We start from the raw sequence: 19,089 nt of genomic DNA, 5'->3' as shown, positions 1-19,089 counted from the left end.
TCCAGGGTTTCGTAGAAGAGCATCGATAATTCATGACTGGTATTTGAGAAGGTGGTAAATCCCCAACCGTGTATATTGTACAAGGTATCCATCTAGTATATCCGTCGCTCGCGACAACTTTATAGTCTGGCTATATAAAGAAAGAATCATGATTCCAATCAACTCCTATACTCCGGGTATTTCATAGTTGTTAACGCTTCATCGCTCTGATAGCCCTACGCCCGGAATCGTACTGCAGCCCGGAACCTGACTGCGGGCTTGACTTGGGCCGTAGCCTGAGCACCAGTATACAGAGGGGGGCCAGGGATAGTCCAAGTTGAACCCTGGTTGTCATAGATGGAGAAGCCAAAGATTTGCGAATCAGAAGTGCTGTAAAGCTGAGAGGCAACAACACCAGATCCAGAGAGATCATCTGTTCCAGATCCGGTCACCTCGATGTTGCCGCACTGCATGTAGAACTCGGGCTCGTTGAGATGGGCACGATGAAGAGCAATGAGTTCGTTTCGAATGACGTACTTGCCGGGGGCAATAGACGCTGGGATAGTGGCAGAGTTGACGCCGCCATTCTGGCGAAGCTTGTCGGTGGCCCAGGTGCCCACGGCGTTCGCGGGACCGGACACGACGCCTTCCTCAGCAATCTTGGTCCACTTCAACTGGGTTTTGTCCACAGACGCGCAGTCGCCGTTGCAAGGAGCGATGTATGTGATGACGGGTCCCCGATGCGACTCAGCCCAGCCGTTAGGGTTGGTCTGCTTGTCATCCGAGGTCCAGAAGAAGGAGGCAGAACCGCCGGCCGCAACCTTTCCATAGTTCTTGGCAGCCTGAGATTCCCGACGACAGACAAAGTCAGGGCTAAAGATGTCCATCTCGGGGCCCTCATCGGGAGTTGAGAAGCTCCATCCGATAGCATCAGGGGATGGGTTCCAGCGGCTATAGCCAGCGTAGTCGACACCATCCAAAGTAAAGGTGTTCAAGTAGCCATGGGCGGCAACCTGAGAAGCCAGAAGAGCAGTTCCGAAAAGAATGAAGCGGGACATGTTTGCTCTGGTCTGGAAGAAAGGGAAAAGAGAAGGAATAAGTTTCGGTATAGTTTTAAAGGAGAGTCTGCAGCAAGTCGCTTGTCAAAAGCGAGTGCGTGGAAAGGAGAGTAGGGAATGAAAAAGGAAATAGAAGGAAGAAAATTGTCAAGGAAAAAGCTGTCTGGATTGTTCAAACAAGTCTTCAGAGGGAGACTGAGCTTGTTCTTATAAACGTTGGCGAAAAAGGAGTAGAAGCGCCTCATTCATGCAGTTTGGCGCGCCAAGATTCTCACCCAGGCAGATTAGGCGCCCATTTCAATAGCTGCATGGGAGGCCGCAACAAAACATGATGATTAGGAACCAGATTGGCCCATGAGGCGCGGGGCTTTGTTGTTTCGAGACCCCTGTAAAGGATCGGCTCTCCACAAAGAATGTCATGCTGATCTTTTGCATGGGGCTGCTTTTGACGGTCAATGTGGGAGGAAAAGAGAGAAGACTCGAGCTCCGACGGAGACGGGCTTGGTCAATTAATCTACTGGAGGCAATCCTTTCTTGGTACATGCGCCTTAAATCTATCACTTTGATAGCGAAGAGAGGCACGAATTTTAGAGAATCAGCAGACGGCGATCCCGAGCCTCCGCCTCCGCCTCCCGTAAGCGCTGCAGCCCCATTTGGTTCTTGGCAGTCGGCGGAAACAGCTGAAAGACCCTCTCGTCAGCGAGGCAAAACTCCCCACAAGGTCCAATTGCCAGCCAGCGCTTAGGACAATGAATTTAGTGGAGTCAGGTGCATGCCATCAACAAAGCACCGACATCGAGGACTGTTATTCTCGTCCAGTTGGCGCTCATGCGTCACCATTTTGGGCATTCGGCGAACCAGCGTGGACTTGTCTTTGAACCCAAGAGAGTAAGCTTAATTATCGTGGCGGTAGGATCAAGCATGTTCCGACCATCAGGCCACGATGCAACCTTATCCATCTTGTTTCATCTGATGACCGTGGGTAAAGCGTCAGTGTTTACAGGGTCAATGAGATAGGCTACGTGTACAGTTCGTCGGAGAATTGGTCGCATGTGGACTTATGCGCGTGCATCATCGAGGCTAGTCGCTGCAGACGAAGGATGCATATTTTATCTCGTTGTCAGCGGTACGCGCGGGCTGCTAGGGTATTATCAAACACCCTGCCATATCTAGTAGAAGAGCGTTAGTGCCTTATGGCCCAATGTAGTAGAAGACACTAACTATAGTTGGGTTAGCTTGTGGACCACAGGAATGAACAGTATGTGTAGATGCTGATTTATTGTTAAAATGTGTTAGGAAGCCCATGGCTAAAAAAAATAAAAACTTTTCAGTACCTAATGAAAATAGAGTTGAAATAAAGATATTTATTATTACACGATCTGCATCATCCCGCCGTCCTTTGTGTTACCATAGGGAATTCTCATGGAATGTTCTCTAAGCTCAAGGGTAGGTAGGCAATGTTCGGAGAGAGCCGCTGACCAATAGAATCAATCCCTTTGGGTCTTATCGATAAGAGAGCACAGAAGGCTGCCCCTTGGAGGTCCAGGGCCCTCGTTCACGGTACCTTTGTTACCACCTAATTTCGGTCAGGGAAGTAAGTACCTTCAACCGGGTTCATCAACCACCCCTATTCTTGCAAAATTGTACCACCTGCCACTTAAAGAAAACGGAGTAAATCCTAGCGCTGGAGAGGTGTAAAGGTTGAATCGAGGCAAACCGAGATAAGGTGGAGTTATTAGTAAAACATCAATCACATCGACCCTCGATTATTAGTCTGCGTACCCAACCCCAAGTCTAGACGGTTTCGTCATTGCCTATCCTCTACTAGCTACGCTTTGGTCTTCCCCCGGGCCGAGGGCTCACTTTCCAGCTTCTGATTGCTTTCTAGCAGTTCAAAATTTTCTGATGATGCCCATAGAAGAACCCGGTTCACGCGCCACTTGGCAGGCATCAGATCAACAATGGCCTCAAGGAAGCTCAAAATAATAAGGACCGAAGAAATCACCACAACCACCATAACTCCAACAAAACTCGGAGATGTGTGGTTTGGAGATCTGAACTTGATCTTCCCGCATAACATGTCCTGCATCGAACCATTGCGCAGATCGGCCCACATGTTCATTGCACCAAGGCTACGGCCATTATGCTTCTCAATCGTCTTGTATATATCCAGTTGCAGTCGCGCCATCCCCAAGCCAAACCAGTATGTGAGTTCTGTCTTCCATTGTTCTGGTTCAAGACGTAGTTGTCTTCCCCCGTGCAAGGTTCTCGAGGCTCGCAAAGCGGAGCCACCCCGCTCAGCAATGCTGTCTGGGATAGATGTTTTGAGAAGAAGTGGTGTCACTATTAGTAAAGGGACACCGATGTCTAACATTGTCCCGTTATCATTGGCAGCTCGATCATCCAACTCGGATTCTTCAATATCAAGACCATTGCACTTGGGCAGGGCAGATTGAACAGGAAGTAGATTTCCAGTGTAGTTTCAAGCTGTCATAGGTTGGCTAAAATACAGATTATCAAACAAGGCGTCGGTAACTATTTTACCACGTCCACCATTCGGGCAGAATGAGGATCCCAAGCAAATAGCGGCGGCCAGGGCCTCACGGGAGTCGTTCAACTCAATCTCAGTAGAGCTACCTAGCATCCATTGTAGACATCCTCCCCGCCTCGGTGAAAACATTCTGTCTAGCCCACTCACGGACTCTCGCACCCAGAAAGTATGCCACGATACCAAATCCGCTCAAGACCCCGCAGACAATCGCATAGATATTCATCGCTCCATCGTAGCCAGTCAAGTTGATCAATGGCACCGTCGAGTAGCTCAGACCGAAGGAGATGAATCCACGGCCAGCGCAAATGACAAGAAGTAGCGGTTCTGCTTTGCTTGGAAAACTGTCCATGGCAAACGTAATGCCAACCAAGTTCGCGCCCAGAAAGGCAAAGTAACAGAGATGGTAGGGTGCGACAATGGCCATCCAATGCCAGTTGTCAGGCGCAGCAGCTGCCCGACCGTAGATGATGCAAGAGATGATAGCTGCAGCAGCAGGGATTGCCAGTACAAGCAGACGGTATTCAGGCTGTATTAGGTACTGTTAGTATCAGACGTCGCTCACATGTTCCTCATACGGTTGTAAGAGAGCCGTAATAGGTTGCAAAACATACCTCGAAAACTCCCTTTCGCCGTCTACTCAAGAACTTGCAGATAAAATCCGAGCCGTAGCCGAGGAGGGGAATCATAATGACACAGTCGAGCACCTGGACGAGCTGCACGTATCCCAGCATCTCGGCGTCGAAACTGTAAGGCACGCTGATTAGGATCTGCGCGAAGGTCGAGACCTGGTAGACATAGAGGCCCAGGAAAGCGCCGTTGAGGAGCAGCATCCAGAAAATTGTAGGCAGAACAAGCGACTTGGCCGTGTCCTTGTAGAAATTCACCATCACCTTCCAATCCGGCTTCATGTGGAACAGCTTGATGTCGTGTCGCCAGGTCCTCGCGCCATACTTTTCGGGCTGCAGGAAGGTCTCCTGCCGTGTCGTGACTTGATAGAGGACCTCGTCGGTGCCATCGCGGGAGACATTTCCGTTTTTATCAAGTCTCAAATGCACCGCGCCCTCTTTACAGGAGGTCAGTATCGAGCTTTCTACCCAGCGTGGAGGCGCAACTTACCCACGGCGTCGTCAGGTCGACTGAACTGGCTTTCTGTGAGGAAGAAAAAGGACAGGATCAACGTCACGCTATTCACAGCCGTGATGATGCCGTACCACCACGAGAGGCCGATCCCCGGGACGATGTAAGTAGTCGCGGTGAAAAGCGTTGCAGTCACAGTCGTCTGCACGCCCACAAAATACGCCAGCTTGATGCCGTGCTCGTGCAGGAAGTGAATTTCCTGCACAATCAGAGGAGCCAGTGCCTCGCTCTGGCCAGCCGCCATGCTGAAGATATCCCGGCCCGCAATATGGCTGTTGAGGGATTTGGTACACGCACACCAGATGCCAGACGCGACCAGGAGCACCAGCGAGAACAGGAACACTGGCCGACGGCCAACAGCCATGGCGAGTGGCATGGAGAAGAGGTTGCCAATCCCCATAAACAAGGTAGGGTATGTGAGTAGATCGGTGATCCGCGAAGGGTCGTCGTCAGGATAGAGCTTCATGACTTCGGGATAGACAGATCCGAGACCAGAAGTGCCGAGAACAGACATGCCCGAGTACACGCCGACGAGCAAGATGACCATGTATTTACGCCATGGAGGCAGGTTGAGGGGGTCTGGGCGTCCCTTGGTGTCAGCTGCGGCAAGACGGCCGAGGATTTTGTGACAAGAAGGAGTTCCTCACCTTTGGGGTCCGGGCTGGGAGTCGGGATTAGGACCACAGCCCCGTCGTGATAGAGGTTGACCGTGCCAGAGGCATGGTGACTCGACTTGTCGTGTTTGATGTCCTCGACAGCGGTTATCTCTGGTTTGTCGTGTGGAGACGCCTGATTGTTGGCCATGTTAGTTGAAAGGTGTTTGATACTGGATGAACTTTGTGCTGTAGAAGTGTGCTTGAGGGGCAAGTGCCGCTTCGTCGACTCGTAGAGGCGGTTCTCTTATCTCTCTCTGAGTTCCGGCCGCTCCTGCCCATGCTCGCCCCCATCAAGACATTGAGTCCATGTCGGCTCGGAGTCCATGCCTTGGCCCAGGAGTCATCGAGCGACTCCGATTGGTCTGTCTGTCAAGGCGGGGCGTGGGGCCGGTTTTGAAGGCATCAAATGGATGCAGATCTGGGGAACAATGCGGGGAAATCGGGAGTGAGGGCCCTCTCGTTCCGATGAGTCAGTAACTTAACTGGACCGGCTCGGGAGGAAAGCTGCAACAATCTCAAACTTGTCGGTATCTGCTCAAGCCTGGACCCAACTCCGCTGACCGCTCATCGGCATATCAATATTCGCTGCCATGGGACCTAGACACCCACAAGCAGTTGCCGCGTCGCTCGAGATTTCGTCCAATGGCTGCCGGAATGGATACCGAGCCAACTCAAGGATCCATCGCAGCCTCTGCCGGAGCAGGCTCGACCAAACGGCGGCGATTGAATTTTGCCTGTAACTACTGCCGGGCCCGAAAAACCCGATGCGATGAACAACAGCCATCCTGCCAAGCTTGTCTGCTCGCCGGTGTCCCCTGTGTCACCGAGGACCGCCGAAAACCCGGACAGTGGGTTCAGCGGCGTGAGGCGGGCAAGGGGCTTGATGCCTCTTCCGCGCGTTCAGCAAGCCCGCTGGAAGAGCATCGCGCAGCAGACGCGGACAACTGCCATGCAAGGTCACCGGTGGATTCAAGAGCTGCGTCTATCATACCTCTAGCAAGGACGGACATGACCGGGAGCGAATCGGGGTCGCAGGCTCAGGATGGGGCCTCAACCGCCCAGACGCTCAGCAACCGCTTGCCAATTTGGTGCCAGAGCGAAGCAGCCAACTCGTTTGAGATATTGACAGAGTGGCTCGATTTGGCCTTTCACCGACTGAGCATCCCATACCGGGTTGGCGTCAATCAAGGCACCGAGTCGGGCGCAAGTAATACGACACCCAACCCGCGCCACGGTCTTGTTCAACTGCAACCCTCACGAACTGTTCCTGATATCCCTGACGCCCAGACCGTGGAGAAACTCATCCAAGTGTTCAAGGAAGAAACTCACGCTTTTTTCCCTGTCCTCCGCTTGGACCTCGCCCGTGCTGAAGCTTTGCAAGCCTGCCAACTTTCTGCAAATACAAATCAAATTGAGGCCATCGATCTGAACTTGCTGAGAACACTACTCTTGCTCGCGGCTGGGGGTTTCCATCAGCAAGAGCAGAAGGACTTTACGAAACATACATTGACCCTCGCCAGAGACTCTCTCGGTCATTTGATAGGGTCGGTAAGCATCGATACAGTTGAGGTCCTGTTCCTCTTTTCTGTCTGTCTGAGACTGAACGATGAGCTTGCTTCAGCCTGGACAACGCTCGGTCTCTGCATCTCACTGGCTGCTTGCCTCGGGCTCCACAGGCCGAGTGCAAAGCACTCTCCCGTTTCTCAGCACCGTCACCCTGTCTGGTGGGCCATCTATAGCTACGAGAAGTTTTTCTCTTTTCAACTTGGGCATACGTCGAGCATTTCGGATGAAGGCTATGACAACCATGATGACATTAATTCGAATTGGGCAAATACGAAGCCGCACGAGTTTGTTTTGACCATGGCTCGGGTCCTGAGCAAAGTGAGCCGAAGGTGTGTTGAGGCGCGGCGAAAAGAGGATTTGGCAAGCAACAGAGACTTGGAGGCAGCTATTAAAGAAAAGGTTCACGCAACGGGCGAGTCTCTTCTCATGTTGGTGGATTGGGCCGAGGCGCTTCCACAATATATCAGGTTCGTTACTCTGATAAACCTCCTGCGAATTGTTACCCTAATGTATTGATAACCTGTCAAAGACCAACTTCTAACTCGCTACCTGTGTCTCAAGATGATGAAGCTATAGCATCCTTCATCTCTCTCTACTATCATAATGCGTAAGTTTTTAGCAAATCATCTCCTAGAAAACCTGCTGACGTAGTTGCAGGATCCTCATGGTTTCTCGCAACTGTCTCCTAATCAGTAACTTAGCCCTGCACAAGGCTGTCGAGATTATTGCCAAGGGGAGCCCGTGGGAACATGTAATCCGCAACGGACAATACTTAGTGGCCAGTTCCGCCCGCAAGATGGTGCATCTCCTCGCCGAGAACGAGGGGGCGCGAAGACCTGCACTCGTGCCCTGCTACTTCTCGCCTTTGCACGCGTTCTACGTCCTAGCTATCTGCATCTTGAAGCAGCCAGATTCGAGAGTCTCTCGAATGGATCAAAGCGTAAGCTTCCCCACACATCAGCAGCACGAGGACAGTGGATATTCTGACAGAAAACAGCTGCTGGAGACTGCTGCTGATATGGTGCATTGCTCGTGTCTGGGGCTGGAAGCCGACCGCCTAGAGTGTGTGATTGAAGGCGTTCTGAACCTAACCTCCAACGCCATCACTGCGGCCCGGGGTTCTTCCCAAAGCAACCGCACCGTGGATGGAAATACCACCGAGACCTTGGGACCTTCCGAGAACAGCGGTGAGCTCCTGTCCTGGCCAGAAACAGGCGATGCCGTTTCGTTGCATGGACCGAGGCCACTGGACCCAATCAACCCAGGCCCCTTTGTCCAGGTGGTAAATAACACGCGTTTCGACCCGAACGCTGGAGATATGTATACTTCTCCGATGTTACCGGACAAAATCGGGTGTGACTGGGCTCATTTTGAGGATTTTTTAGCAAGGCTAGAGGAAGATAATCCCTTGCCCTCTATAAGCGATAGTTTAGTATAAAATCATACTTGAGAATTTGTATTGAGGTATAAGCTGTTATATTATATATTGCAAACCTCTTCATTTCTTTAATAGCGATCCCTAGCTAAGTAGAATGAGTGAGTATAGTAGGCACTTTCATATACTTCTAACTAGAGAGCCTCTGACTTATCTCAATAGCGAACACAGCGCACTTCAACAAACATAACAACCCCATAGCAAGTAAGACATGATTGGTTGCATAAAGACCGTAATTCAAAGGAGTTTGGCCCTACTTACGTAACAGGGCTTCTGACGGAGTTTGGCGAACAAGAACTAATAAAACCGCTGCCTAAGCCCGGATATAGGGAATCCCCGTCAACTGAAAGCCACGCTCGGAGAGAACTGGCGCCTTCCTTGGCCTCCCAGTATTATAAGGGCAAGGCTTCCCATCGCGCAGGATAGGGATGCCGCCTACATGCATGGCGTTTGGCCAGTGAGTAGTGCTCTGTAAGTTGTCGAAAGCCGCCTTCTTGCGGACGAGGTCCTCCTGCGTCGCCTCGGCCACGGGCATGTAGCATGTGTAAGTGCAGAATCGTGGCACCTCACCCTCTGGGCTGACGTTGTAATGGGGCGTGCGGCTGTCCCAGAGAAGAAGGTCGCCAGGCTCCGCGTTGATCTTGATCCACTCGCACCCCTTCTGCTTCAACCACTCGAGACCAGTGTCGGTGAAGCCGTACCACTCGTTTGTCCAAGCCCAGATCTTGTCTGGCTCGTTTTTGAATGCTTCGTGGAATTCTTCGCTCAGCAGATGGGCGCCCTTGCACACAATCAGGCCTCCATCCCGGTCACCGTTGGGGAAGATGTTGACCAGGCCCTGGAGGCAGCGGAAACCTGGCTTCTCTGGGTCCTGATCCTGGTGAGGCCAAGGCTTGTTGGGTTTGACGTCGGTGCGCCCAGGAAAGGCAGTGTTGATGGCGTCAAAGGACACGATCAGGTCCTTCGTGTCGTATGCACGCTCAAAGGCCTCGACGACTCCCGGCTCTTGACGGATGGCCCAGGTGAAGGACTCATGAGCAATTCCATATCCAAGAATCATCCCTTTTTCGGTGATTACTGGCAGGTTGTCATTCTTGATCGTGGTTGGATCGTCTCTCTTAAAGCCAAGTCCGCCCTGACTGCATCCGTGTTAGTAACCAAAGTCTAGATTGAAGTATGCAGCAGTGCACTTACAAGTTCTCAAGGTAGGAGAGGATATCGTTGCCGTATTGCTCGGCCCTTTCGTGAGGGACAGCGCCTTTGACAACAACAAATCCATCCCGGACCAGGTCATCTCTCCAGTCGCCATAAGCCACTCCAGGTTTGGCGAAAAGCCTATTAGGGCCAGAAGGCACCGCTTGGAGAGACTTCTGACTCTTGGGCTGGGCCTCAGTAACACTGGAACTCAACTTGAAAGAGATCGGCTCGCTGTTGATAACCATTTTGGCGTTTGAGAAGAGAACTTTTGTGAGAGTGTCTGAGTAAAAGGGTAGTTGTCAAGCTGAATGAATTCGCTTGTTTGTAGATATCGCTGGTGGACTGCATTCTTTGCTGGTTAGTTCCAGGGGGATTTATGGTTTGTTGATCCGCTCTACCGGAACTTTGCACCATCGAGGGCCGGCTCGCTTCGGCTCGGAATCCACATCATGATGCTTCTATGATACCGAACCGTTCCGGAAGGAATGTGGGGCCGCCGGCTCGGAACCTCCAATGCCTTGTAAAGTACCGCGGCAAGGGTTTGTCACCAACGGTGCAGGTGCAATTGCGTCTCGGTTTGTAATTTAGAAATATAAGCCGGGCAGGCTGTGACGTTGATCGTATTCATTGACAGATCCTATCGCCTCTGCGACATCTTGTTATTCAACACCCGAGATGCCGCCTCCTGAAATGTCTTTCAAACCCCCGATTGAGCCCATCGATGCCCCCAAGGTCGGGACAGGTGGCTATGTCGGCCTCAACCCTCACTCCGAGGTACTCCCCGCAGGCTGGAAATATGACCATCCCAAATCGCGTGCGATACCCTCAGACGTCCTTGTTGAGCACGATGTTCCCATCACAATGCGTGATGGAGCCATCCTCCGAGCAGACGTCGTCAGACCGCCGGATAGCGACGAGCCCGTCCCGGCAATTGTTTGCTGGTCTCCCTTTGGCAAGAAGTTCAATGGGCTCATGTCGCTTGATCTCATGGTCCCCTGGGACCTGGGGATCCCTGCAGGCACCTTGTCCGGCCTGGAGAAGTTTGAAGGACCTGACCCAGCTAACTGGGTACCCAAAGGCTACGCTGTTGTGAACATCGATTCACGAGGTACAGGCGATAGCGAAGGCGTCATGGTCATCATGGGCACTCAAGAGGCCGAGGATGGATACGATGCCATCGAAGCCATTGCCAAGATGCCTTGGTGCAGCGGCTCCGTCGGACTTGCAGGGAACTCGCACCTCGCCATCGTCCAGTGGTTTATCGCGGCACTGAGGCCGCCAAGCCTCAAGTGCATCGCTCCCTGGGAGGGCTGTGGAGACCTCTATCGCGAGCAGTTTGCTAGAGGTGGCATTTACGCCGGTGATCTCTTTGACAAGCTCATCATCAAGTACATGCTGCAAGGCAGGCATGGTGTAGAGAGCTTCCGAGAGATGTTCAAACAACACCCCCTCGCCAACGCCTGGTGGAACGACAAGCGACCGGACATGAGCAAGATCAACATTCCGACATACATCACAGGAACCTGGACCAATACAATGCACGGCATGGGCGCCATTCGCGGCTGGCTCGAGGTCGACACGCCTCACAAGTGGCTGCGATGGCATCCCTGGCAGGAATGGTATGACCTGTGGGGAAACCCGCAAGCAGAAGAAGAGCTCTTTTCTTTCTTCGGCCATTTCCTGAAAGGCAACGATAATGGCTGGGAGAAAACACCGCGTGTGCGCATTGCGGTGTTGAGGTTTGGCAACAAGGAGCCACAGTCCTACGAGAACATCGTTGAAGAGGATTTCCCTCTCCCAAGAACAGATTACAGAAAGTTGTTTCTCACATCGGAAAAACGTCTTGTGCCTACACCTCAGCACTCTTCGGTACCGTCCTATGTCTCATACAACTCGGAAACAGACGACCGCGCCGAGTTCACCTACGTATTTGAAGAAACAACCCAGCTTGTGGGACTTCCCAAAGCTGTGTTATACATGGCTTGCCCGACTCACGATGACATGGATGTTTTTGTCCTCTTGGAGAAGCTGAATGCACAGGGAAACGTCATGTTCAACCTTAATATCCCATGGAGCTCAATTACCGTTTCATCATTTGACGACATGGAGGACAAGGACAAAACCGAAGTCGTCCTGTACCGGGGGCCATTGGGGATCTTGAGAGCATCGCATCGAGCCATTGACGAGGACCGGAGCATGCATCCACACTGGCCGTTCCACCCCCATGAGAAGGAGGAGAAGATCACGCCCGGCGAGATTGTGAGGCTCGATATAGGGATATGGGCCATGGGAATCGAGTATGAGGCGGGGGAGGCGCTTCGCGTGGTTATTAGTGGACGCAATCTGGGCGTCAGTAATTTTGGAACCTTGGAGCATGTGAAGAATAAGGGTGTGCACAGGGTATATTGCTCTGAGGAGTATCCAAGCCATCTAGTGCTGCCTTTTGTCTAGACTCATGTCAATATCAAGCCGCTCGCTCATACAGTAGACAACAGTGTCGCTTCCTGGCAGGCTACAGCCAGTCATTACTGTCGGAATGAGGAAAGAAATCAGCCAAGGATCACGACCATCGTGAACGACCACAACTAGCATCAGGCAGCAGCCTGCTGCTTATGATATCGGCAGATTGAGCATAGGTATAAAGAGACTGACTTTCGTCGCTCCCTTAAATAGAAAGCCAAGAGTCTTTCGTTGCCCGATTCACAGGGGATCTTCTGCCCGATCGTTGTCCAGTTATCCAAACAACCGTGCTGTATGGCAAACTTAATTACAACCATATGTCGCTTTTGGGGCGATGTATAGTATTACAGCTGCATGCTATCCATGGTCGATGTGCCGATCTCGGGCCGCTGAAATAAGAACAGAGCAAGCATTCTCGATCATGACCGGATTGGTTGGGCGCAGGAATTGGACCACCATAAGTTTAACACTGCTATATATTATATAGTATATCTTAGAGGAGATACGGTGTGTTGAGCCGAAGTCTAGCCATATATGCGATTCAATTAGCTATGATTAATTCGTCGGTTGCCCCAGATTTAGTTTGTCGGCTGCCCCATGTCATGCTTGAAAACACCACGTGGGGGTAGGCGGCGTTGTCATCCCTCTTTTGTCGCGGTCGAGATGTTGCATGTGAAGCTTGGCAATAGTAGCTTGCATGGCGTGGCTCAAGTATTTACGTAAAATCTCCTAATGGAACCTGTTTGACTATATCGTAGATGGCTATCTGCCAAGTTAAAGATACAAGTCTCTGCGCCCTGTGGCTGCATTTCATGCCTTTCATCTCTGTCCTTGCCGGTCTTTGCATGCGAGACCTTTCTTCCGGATGTTTACTGCGAATCTAGGACACGATAATGAGACATCAGTTTTGGTCAGGTACATAACTTTAATAGAGTTGATTCTGAATGATCAGCTATCACCCTCCTTGCGGCGAACAAGTGTAAGACAGCATTATACCTCGTCGCCGACGCATTTAGGTCAGGAAAGCCCTGCAAATAGTGTGTGGCACTAAGACTTTAAACCAAGATTCACTAAAAGAAGCTTCATATTTAGAGTATTTTAGGTGCGCCTGGCCGCAGGTCTGCCGGGCGCCGGGCGTCTAGAGGCGTTTCTTGTAGACGCTATGAGAACCGCCACAAAGCACTGCTACAAATTGGTGATCATGTATTCGGCAACAGACCGCAGGTTAATTAGTAACTAAAATCATGTTCAAGACTTGTGGCAAAGACGACGCGTGGTGCTTGGCCGCCTCGCGAACGGAGTAACAGGTTAGCGATTAAGGGGCCCCTTTCAAAAGGAGGTTCCTAAAGTCTAACCCGTACGAGCACCACGATCGTGATTACTGAGCGGTCTCATTTACAAGACGGTTAAATGCAGAGATAGACCAATCTAGAGCACATATTCAATGTCGTTGTGCCGGTTTCCCGTGGATTTTGAGCGTCTGGGCCAAACTTGAAACTAGCCAGGGCTATGGAAAAATATGGGCCACCAATAACGGTGGAGTTGAGCCAAGCTTGAGCTGAAAGCTTGTGTTGCTGGTGCCCAAATTCAGGGCAAGGGTGGATCCTTGACAACGGCTCGATCATCACCGGGCTGATGCCGAACGGCCCGACGTTTCCTATTCCAGACAGGTACCCCGGCGAAACAGTTCGACACGAGTGACAATTCCGGCAGAACGGCATATGCTGTGAATCTTCTATACGGTCTGGAATGTTTGTTTCATGGCTTCTGTTGTCTATAAAGTGCCAAGCCTTCGCTCACTTCACATAGTCATCCAACTTCACAGCTCATACATTCCTTCTCAACACTTACTTCAATCATTCATTCTTTGTATATTCATTCATTTATACTCGATAGCTAGCTATCCACAATGATTTCCTCTTTGTTCATGCTCGCTGGCTTTGCCGCCTCGGCCCTTGCCCACCCAACCTCTCTGGAAGCTCGCGCTGGCTGCACTTTCACTGACGCTGCCTCTGCTATCGCGGGCAAGGGCAGCTGCTCGACCATCATCCTCAACAACATTGCTGTCCCTGCGGGAACTACTCTGGACTTGACCAAGCTCAAGGATGGCACTCATGTTCGTGATTGCCCCCAGCCAATGCCCTTCTCTGCTAACAGGATTCCTTTAGGTCATCTTCCAGGGCAAGACTACCTTTGGCTACAAGGAATGGGAGGGCCCTCTCATTGCCTTTACCGGAAACAACCTTCTTATTGAGGGAGCCTCTGGCCACTCCATTGACTGCCAGGGCCAGCGCTGGTGGGATACCAAGGGAAGCAACGGCGGCAAGACCAAGCCCAAGTTCTTCAGCGCCCACTCTCTCAAGAACTCCAACATCAAGAACCTCAACGTCCTGAACACCCCTGTTCAGGCCTTCAGCATCAACGGCGTCACCAACCTTGGCGTCTACGGTGTTCACATGGACAACTCTCTGGGCGACACCCAGGGTGGACACAACACTGATGCTTTTGACGTTGGATCATCCACCGGTGTTTACATCTCTGGTGCTGTTGTCAAGAACCAGGACGACTGCCTCGCCATCAATTCTGGCACCAACATCACCTTCACTGGAGGAAACTGCAGCGGTGGCCATGGCCTGTCTATCGGTTCCGTTGGTGGCCGCTCGGACAATGTTGTCAAGACTGTCCGCATTCTCAACTCGGTCATTGCCAACTCTGACAACGGTGTCCGCATCAAGACTGTTTACGGAGCTACCGGCTCTGTTTCTGATGTCAAATATGACACGATCACCCTCCAAAACATTGCCAAGTACGGCATCGTCATTGAGCAGGATTATGACAACGGCTCTCCCAAGGGTACTCCCAGTGCTGGTGTTCCCATCACTGATGTCACCATCAACAAGGTCGTTGGCACTGTCAAGTCGAGTGGAACCGACGTTTATATTCTCTGCGCCAGCTGCAAGAACTGGACCTGGACTGGCAACAGTGTCACTGGTGGCAAGAAGTCTGATAAGTGCAAGGGAGTCCCTACTGGAGCTTCTTGTTAAGAAGTTGGATACATTTACGGGTGCCTATAGTCATGTGGGCTCCACATCTATTCTAGTTTCATCTTTCTCACTTTGTGTATTATTTACTCTTAGAGCTAATTGAAGTCCGTTGCATCAACTTACCACCTAAGAGTTCTGTGATATATGAAGCTCGGCGTTTAGTTTCTGTATTAGTCAACTGTAAAATATGAATATCGACATCGTCAGCTTTCTTTGTGCGTGAGCTGGAGCTGTTGCTTCTTTAGCCTGAGTTGTTCCTGAGCAGCGCCCGAGCAGGGTGAGCAGTCCCCGTTCCCCTCGCTCTATGCGATATTTGAAGCTGCGAGCAAGGTGCCTATCCAGGCACTACCTCATTCAGGAGCTTCCGGAGGCCGCGAGCCACGGGTCCATGTATCCATGAAGAGAATCGGGGCCCCAGCTAAGAATAAAAAAGAAACAGATACACAAAGGACACGGCAACACCCCAAATAATGAACCGTGCACCGACGCGTCAGTAGGTAACCGAAGACTTGACTTTGTTCACAGAGCCTTCCCCGTTGCGTCTCTGCACCCTATCGCCAAACTTGTTGTGAAACTCGCGGATCTTGGCGGCTATGTCTGAAATGGGAGAGGGGGGGTTTCTCTGGGTGATATTGGTTGCTGAATCTAACAAGGTGATGGCTCTGGCCCGAGAAGAGTGTGGAGGAAGGATCGATATGTGCCACAAAAGTCTGGAAAGTCCGAGAAAAGTCTGATCCTTTGCTCGAGAAAAGAACAGTGGCGTCATATGCATTTTGAGACCAAGCGCACAAAGTAAGTACCCATATGAGGTTGCCCACCAAACTTTCCAACGCACGTCTGACTTGCCATCGGTCAGTACGCCCGGCCACAATGGAAATTTCTCCACCCGGGGTGCCTTGCCTGCTTGCGCACCGATCCAGTTGTCACAAGGCAGCCGTCTTGCCTTGCTGGTTTAGCCCAAGCTTGAAAGGCAGCGAGGGATTGGTTCTGCCTGCAGATGGCCACGGATGCTGGCGTGGCGGTGCAGCGTTACGCAACGGCAGGATGCTCAAAAGTTTCGAACTTTGAAAGTTTCAATACTTATGTAAAAGTTCGAAAATGCCAAAAATTAGAATACATCGAGTTCAATCCTTTCAACGTGCCTTGCTGGTTTGTTCGGGAATCGATATAAAGGACGGCACTCTTACTCCATCATTCAATCCCAGAGCCACGCCAGTGCTTTTTCACTACAGCCATTCGCCTTCTTCTTTTCCTTCTGTTTATCAAGTCCTCCTTCTCCAAACACTTGAAGGTCGATTGATCAAGACCCAATATGTCTCAAGGCCAAGCCGAAAGGGCGCCCGGCCCGTCGAAACATGAGTGGGCTAAGCACAAAGCCACTATCGAGGACCTTTACATCACACAGAATAACACCCTCAAAGATGTGATGAAGATTATGGAGGATCAAGGTTTTAAAGCTAGGTAAGTAAAGCGCTTTCGAGGCCATCGCGAGCCAACTAATTCACCATGGTTACAAAGTGAACAGCGGTACAAAGTCAAGCTCGGCGAGTGGGGCTTTTCCAAGTACAAGAAGAGAGGAAGGTTGAACGGAAACCGAGTTGACGAAGGGGATTCAGGCCGAGGTATTTGTACACTCAGATATGTTGGCCACAAGTCGCTAATACTCCCTAGATCCTACTGTGGACATGTCGCCTGGTATTCTAGCACCCACCGCCCAACCGCTGTGGGGTGGAAATCTAGGTAACAACTCAGCGAACAACCTAGACTTCACCGACACGGTCATGGACGGGGTAGACTACACCGACCCTGTCAATATGTTCTACCCGATAGACTCCTTCCAGCCGATCAATCTTGGAATTCCGCAGAATCAAGGAGTATCGGTCGCGTTGAGGACTCTCCCTACCACTAGCACCAGGATTCGACAACCTATCCACCTAAAATGTTACGCCAAAAGTCTGACAACACCAGACCCACATCACCACCCCCCCGTCTTCACACATTATCTTCATCCTTTAATTACGCAACAATAAGAAGTCCAATAAAGCCAAAAAAGTATATCAATTTAAAGCCCTTGATCCGTAGATTAATATTTTATATACTAACTCCCTGCCCGACGCATGGCTTAAAGCCGGCGCCCCATTGACTACGTTAGCTTCTCGACGAGGCCTAGATCTAATGCATCCCACGCTTCCTTGATCCACGATACCATTTTTACTATATCAGCCTAACTTTTGCCTAGTCTAGTAAATTTAGGGTGTAATCTTCGTAATTTGGACTTTAAAGCTTTCTAAAGGTGCTCTATAGGGTTAAGATTAGGCGAGTAAGTCAGCTAACGTATAGGCCTAATCCCATGGAGTAATAGCTAGTCTTTGGACTTCTCTGAAGTGTGAATCTAGGCGTTATTGTGCTAAAAAAGCTTAAATTCGTCGATAAAAGGAAGAAGACCTTCTAATAATGCCTTAATATAGCTCTAGCTTGTGTAACCATTCTTCTTAGCCTTAGGATCCCTCGTTATGACGATGAGAATAGTCTTCTTCTTTCTAGCTATGCTAGCCCATATCATAATAGACTAATGAGCTTTTCTGTATTATTGAATATTAACTAAGTCCTTATGAAGCTTCTCATTAGGCCGGTAAAAGACCTAGCCGTCTGGGTTATTTAGAGCGTTTTGAACTATGCACTTATCTATGAAGTAGGCCTGCGGGAAAGTTAGTAGTAGAACCCTTTATCTTTTAGGGCCAATTTACTAGCAAAAGCTTATCAATCCGAGGGATCCAATACTCGGCAAATTTAAGCCGCTTTTTTATATCGTCTTCTGATAGTGCGATACGTCTTTTGGACCGCTATTTGCGGCGCTAATGGCTTTGAAGCCGTCGCTGGAGGGTCCTCTTGCTTATATTTAGATCGAGCTCTAGAATCAGGTCGTTCCACGTTAGGTGCCGATGCCGGTTAATAAAAGAATTCATCCTCATAATCTATATAGCCGTGAGTTTCTTTGGCCGCCCTCCATGAGGTCTTGAGTGGTTATAATGGTGTTGTTCCTAGCGCCGCTTTGTGTGATAGATGGTACCCGGATCCGTGCCGTAGTTATCCGTGATATCCCGATATGATTTGCCGGCGTATATCTTAGCCACCATCGCAGATCTTTGCTCGGGAGTAAATTCATGATTTCTTTGGCGATTTCCGCTTATTTCAGTGCCAAAGTTGCGTGTCTCAGGTGCCATTTTGGGTGGTTATTCTTGTGTTGAAATTGAAGCCTGTGTCGCGAAAGTCGCATCGTGAAGCGGGGTCGGGGCGGGGTGTTGTCAGACTTTTGGCACGTGATTTTAGCAGCTCAATCCGGATACCTCGACATGGTGAAGCTTTTGCTCCAGACGAATCCTTCGTGCGCGGGAGTTGCTGGGTCTGACGGTGTAACAGCAATTTGGCTTGCCGCTGGGCAGGGTCACCTCAAAGTCGTCAAATTACTGCTTACCTACGATGGGGTAGATGTCAACGCAGGCGCCATGGAGTCGTTGAGCACGCCCATTCATCAGGCTGCACAGTATGGAAATACTGAAGTTGTGAAGCTACTGTTGTCACAAGGAGCCGTGGCCGACCCAGTCGACGGGGACAACATAACACCGCTGTGGAGCGCTGCCCAACAGGGACACCATGAAATCGTGCAGATCCTGATAGACGCCGGAGCTGATAAGGAAGTCACTTCTACGGATGGTAACCGTCGACCCATTCACCAGGCCGCACAGAACGGTCACCTCGAGGTGGTCAGAATGCTGATGGAAGCCGGTGCGAAAGCTGACCCGCACAAGGACTGCTACGATGACGAAACCCCTTCGCCACTCTGGCTTGCGGCTCAGCAAGGACATTGTGAAATTGCTAAGCTTCTAATTCGAAAGGGGGCCGATGTCAATTTCTCTGTCCATCCGTCAATGCGCTTCCCGATTCATCAAGCTGCCCAGAATGGGTATGTTGATATAGTCGGTCTCCTCGTCCAGAACAAAGCCGA

General features: G+C 50.8%; 6 protein-coding genes across 6 annotated transcripts; 3 read left to right on the top strand and 3 right to left on the bottom strand.

The window, feature by feature from the left end:
• Window positions 1-215: 215 nt before the first annotated feature.
• On the bottom strand, window positions 216-1,037 carry NCS54_00633000 (Hypothetical protein; the record flags this gene model as incomplete). Its single annotated transcript, XM_053151794.1, has 1 exon — window positions 216-1,037. The coding sequence occupies one exon, from the start codon at window positions 1,035-1,037 to the stop codon at window positions 216-218; it is 822 nt and encodes a 273-aa protein (XP_053007769.1).
• A 2,482-nt stretch (window positions 1,038-3,519) lies between these two features.
• Window positions 3,520-5,529, bottom strand: NCS54_00632900 (Hypothetical protein; the record flags this gene model as incomplete). The annotated part of the gene is made up of 5 exons (XM_053151793.1): window positions 3,520-3,674; window positions 3,736-4,114; window positions 4,200-4,651; window positions 4,705-5,304; window positions 5,373-5,529. The coding sequence occupies 5 exons, from the start codon at window positions 5,527-5,529 to the stop codon at window positions 3,520-3,522; spliced, it is 1,743 nt and encodes a 580-aa protein (XP_053007768.1).
• Window positions 5,530-6,023: 494 nt separating this feature from the next.
• NCS54_00632800 (Zn(2)-C6 fungal-type domain-containing protein) lies at window positions 6,024-8,385 on the top strand (the record flags this gene model as incomplete). The annotated part of the gene is made up of 4 exons (XM_053151792.1): window positions 6,024-7,414; window positions 7,477-7,554; window positions 7,605-7,887; window positions 7,945-8,385. 4 exons carry the CDS (start codon window positions 6,024-6,026, stop codon window positions 8,383-8,385), a joined length of 2,193 nt encoding a protein of 730 aa, XP_053007767.1.
• A 310-nt stretch (window positions 8,386-8,695) lies between these two features.
• NCS54_00632700 (Phytanoyl-dioxygenase) lies at window positions 8,696-9,824 on the bottom strand (the record flags this gene model as incomplete). The annotated part of the gene is made up of 2 exons (XM_053151791.1): window positions 8,696-9,521; window positions 9,577-9,824. 2 exons carry the CDS (start codon window positions 9,822-9,824, stop codon window positions 8,696-8,698), a joined length of 1,074 nt encoding a protein of 357 aa, XP_053007766.1.
• A 430-nt stretch (window positions 9,825-10,254) lies between these two features.
• NCS54_00632600 (Cocaine esterase) lies at window positions 10,255-12,030 on the top strand (the record flags this gene model as incomplete). Its single annotated transcript, XM_053151790.1, has 1 exon — window positions 10,255-12,030. The coding sequence occupies one exon, from the start codon at window positions 10,255-10,257 to the stop codon at window positions 12,028-12,030; it is 1,776 nt and encodes a 591-aa protein (XP_053007765.1).
• Window positions 12,031-13,948: 1,918 nt separating this feature from the next.
• Window positions 13,949-15,083, top strand: NCS54_00632500 (Endopolygalacturonase 1; the record flags this gene model as incomplete). The annotated part of the gene is made up of 2 exons (XM_053151789.1): window positions 13,949-14,155; window positions 14,208-15,083. The coding sequence occupies 2 exons, from the start codon at window positions 13,949-13,951 to the stop codon at window positions 15,081-15,083; spliced, it is 1,083 nt and encodes a 360-aa protein (XP_053007764.1).
• Between the last annotated feature and the right edge of the window lie 4,006 nt (window positions 15,084-19,089).

Source organism: Fusarium falciforme, chromosome 5 (assembly GCF_026873545.1).
Source record: "Fusarium falciforme chromosome 5, complete sequence".
NCBI lineage: Eukaryota > Fungi > Ascomycota > Sordariomycetes > Hypocreales > Nectriaceae > Fusarium > Fusarium falciforme.
This window is presented reverse-complemented; position numbering and strand designations above follow the sequence as displayed.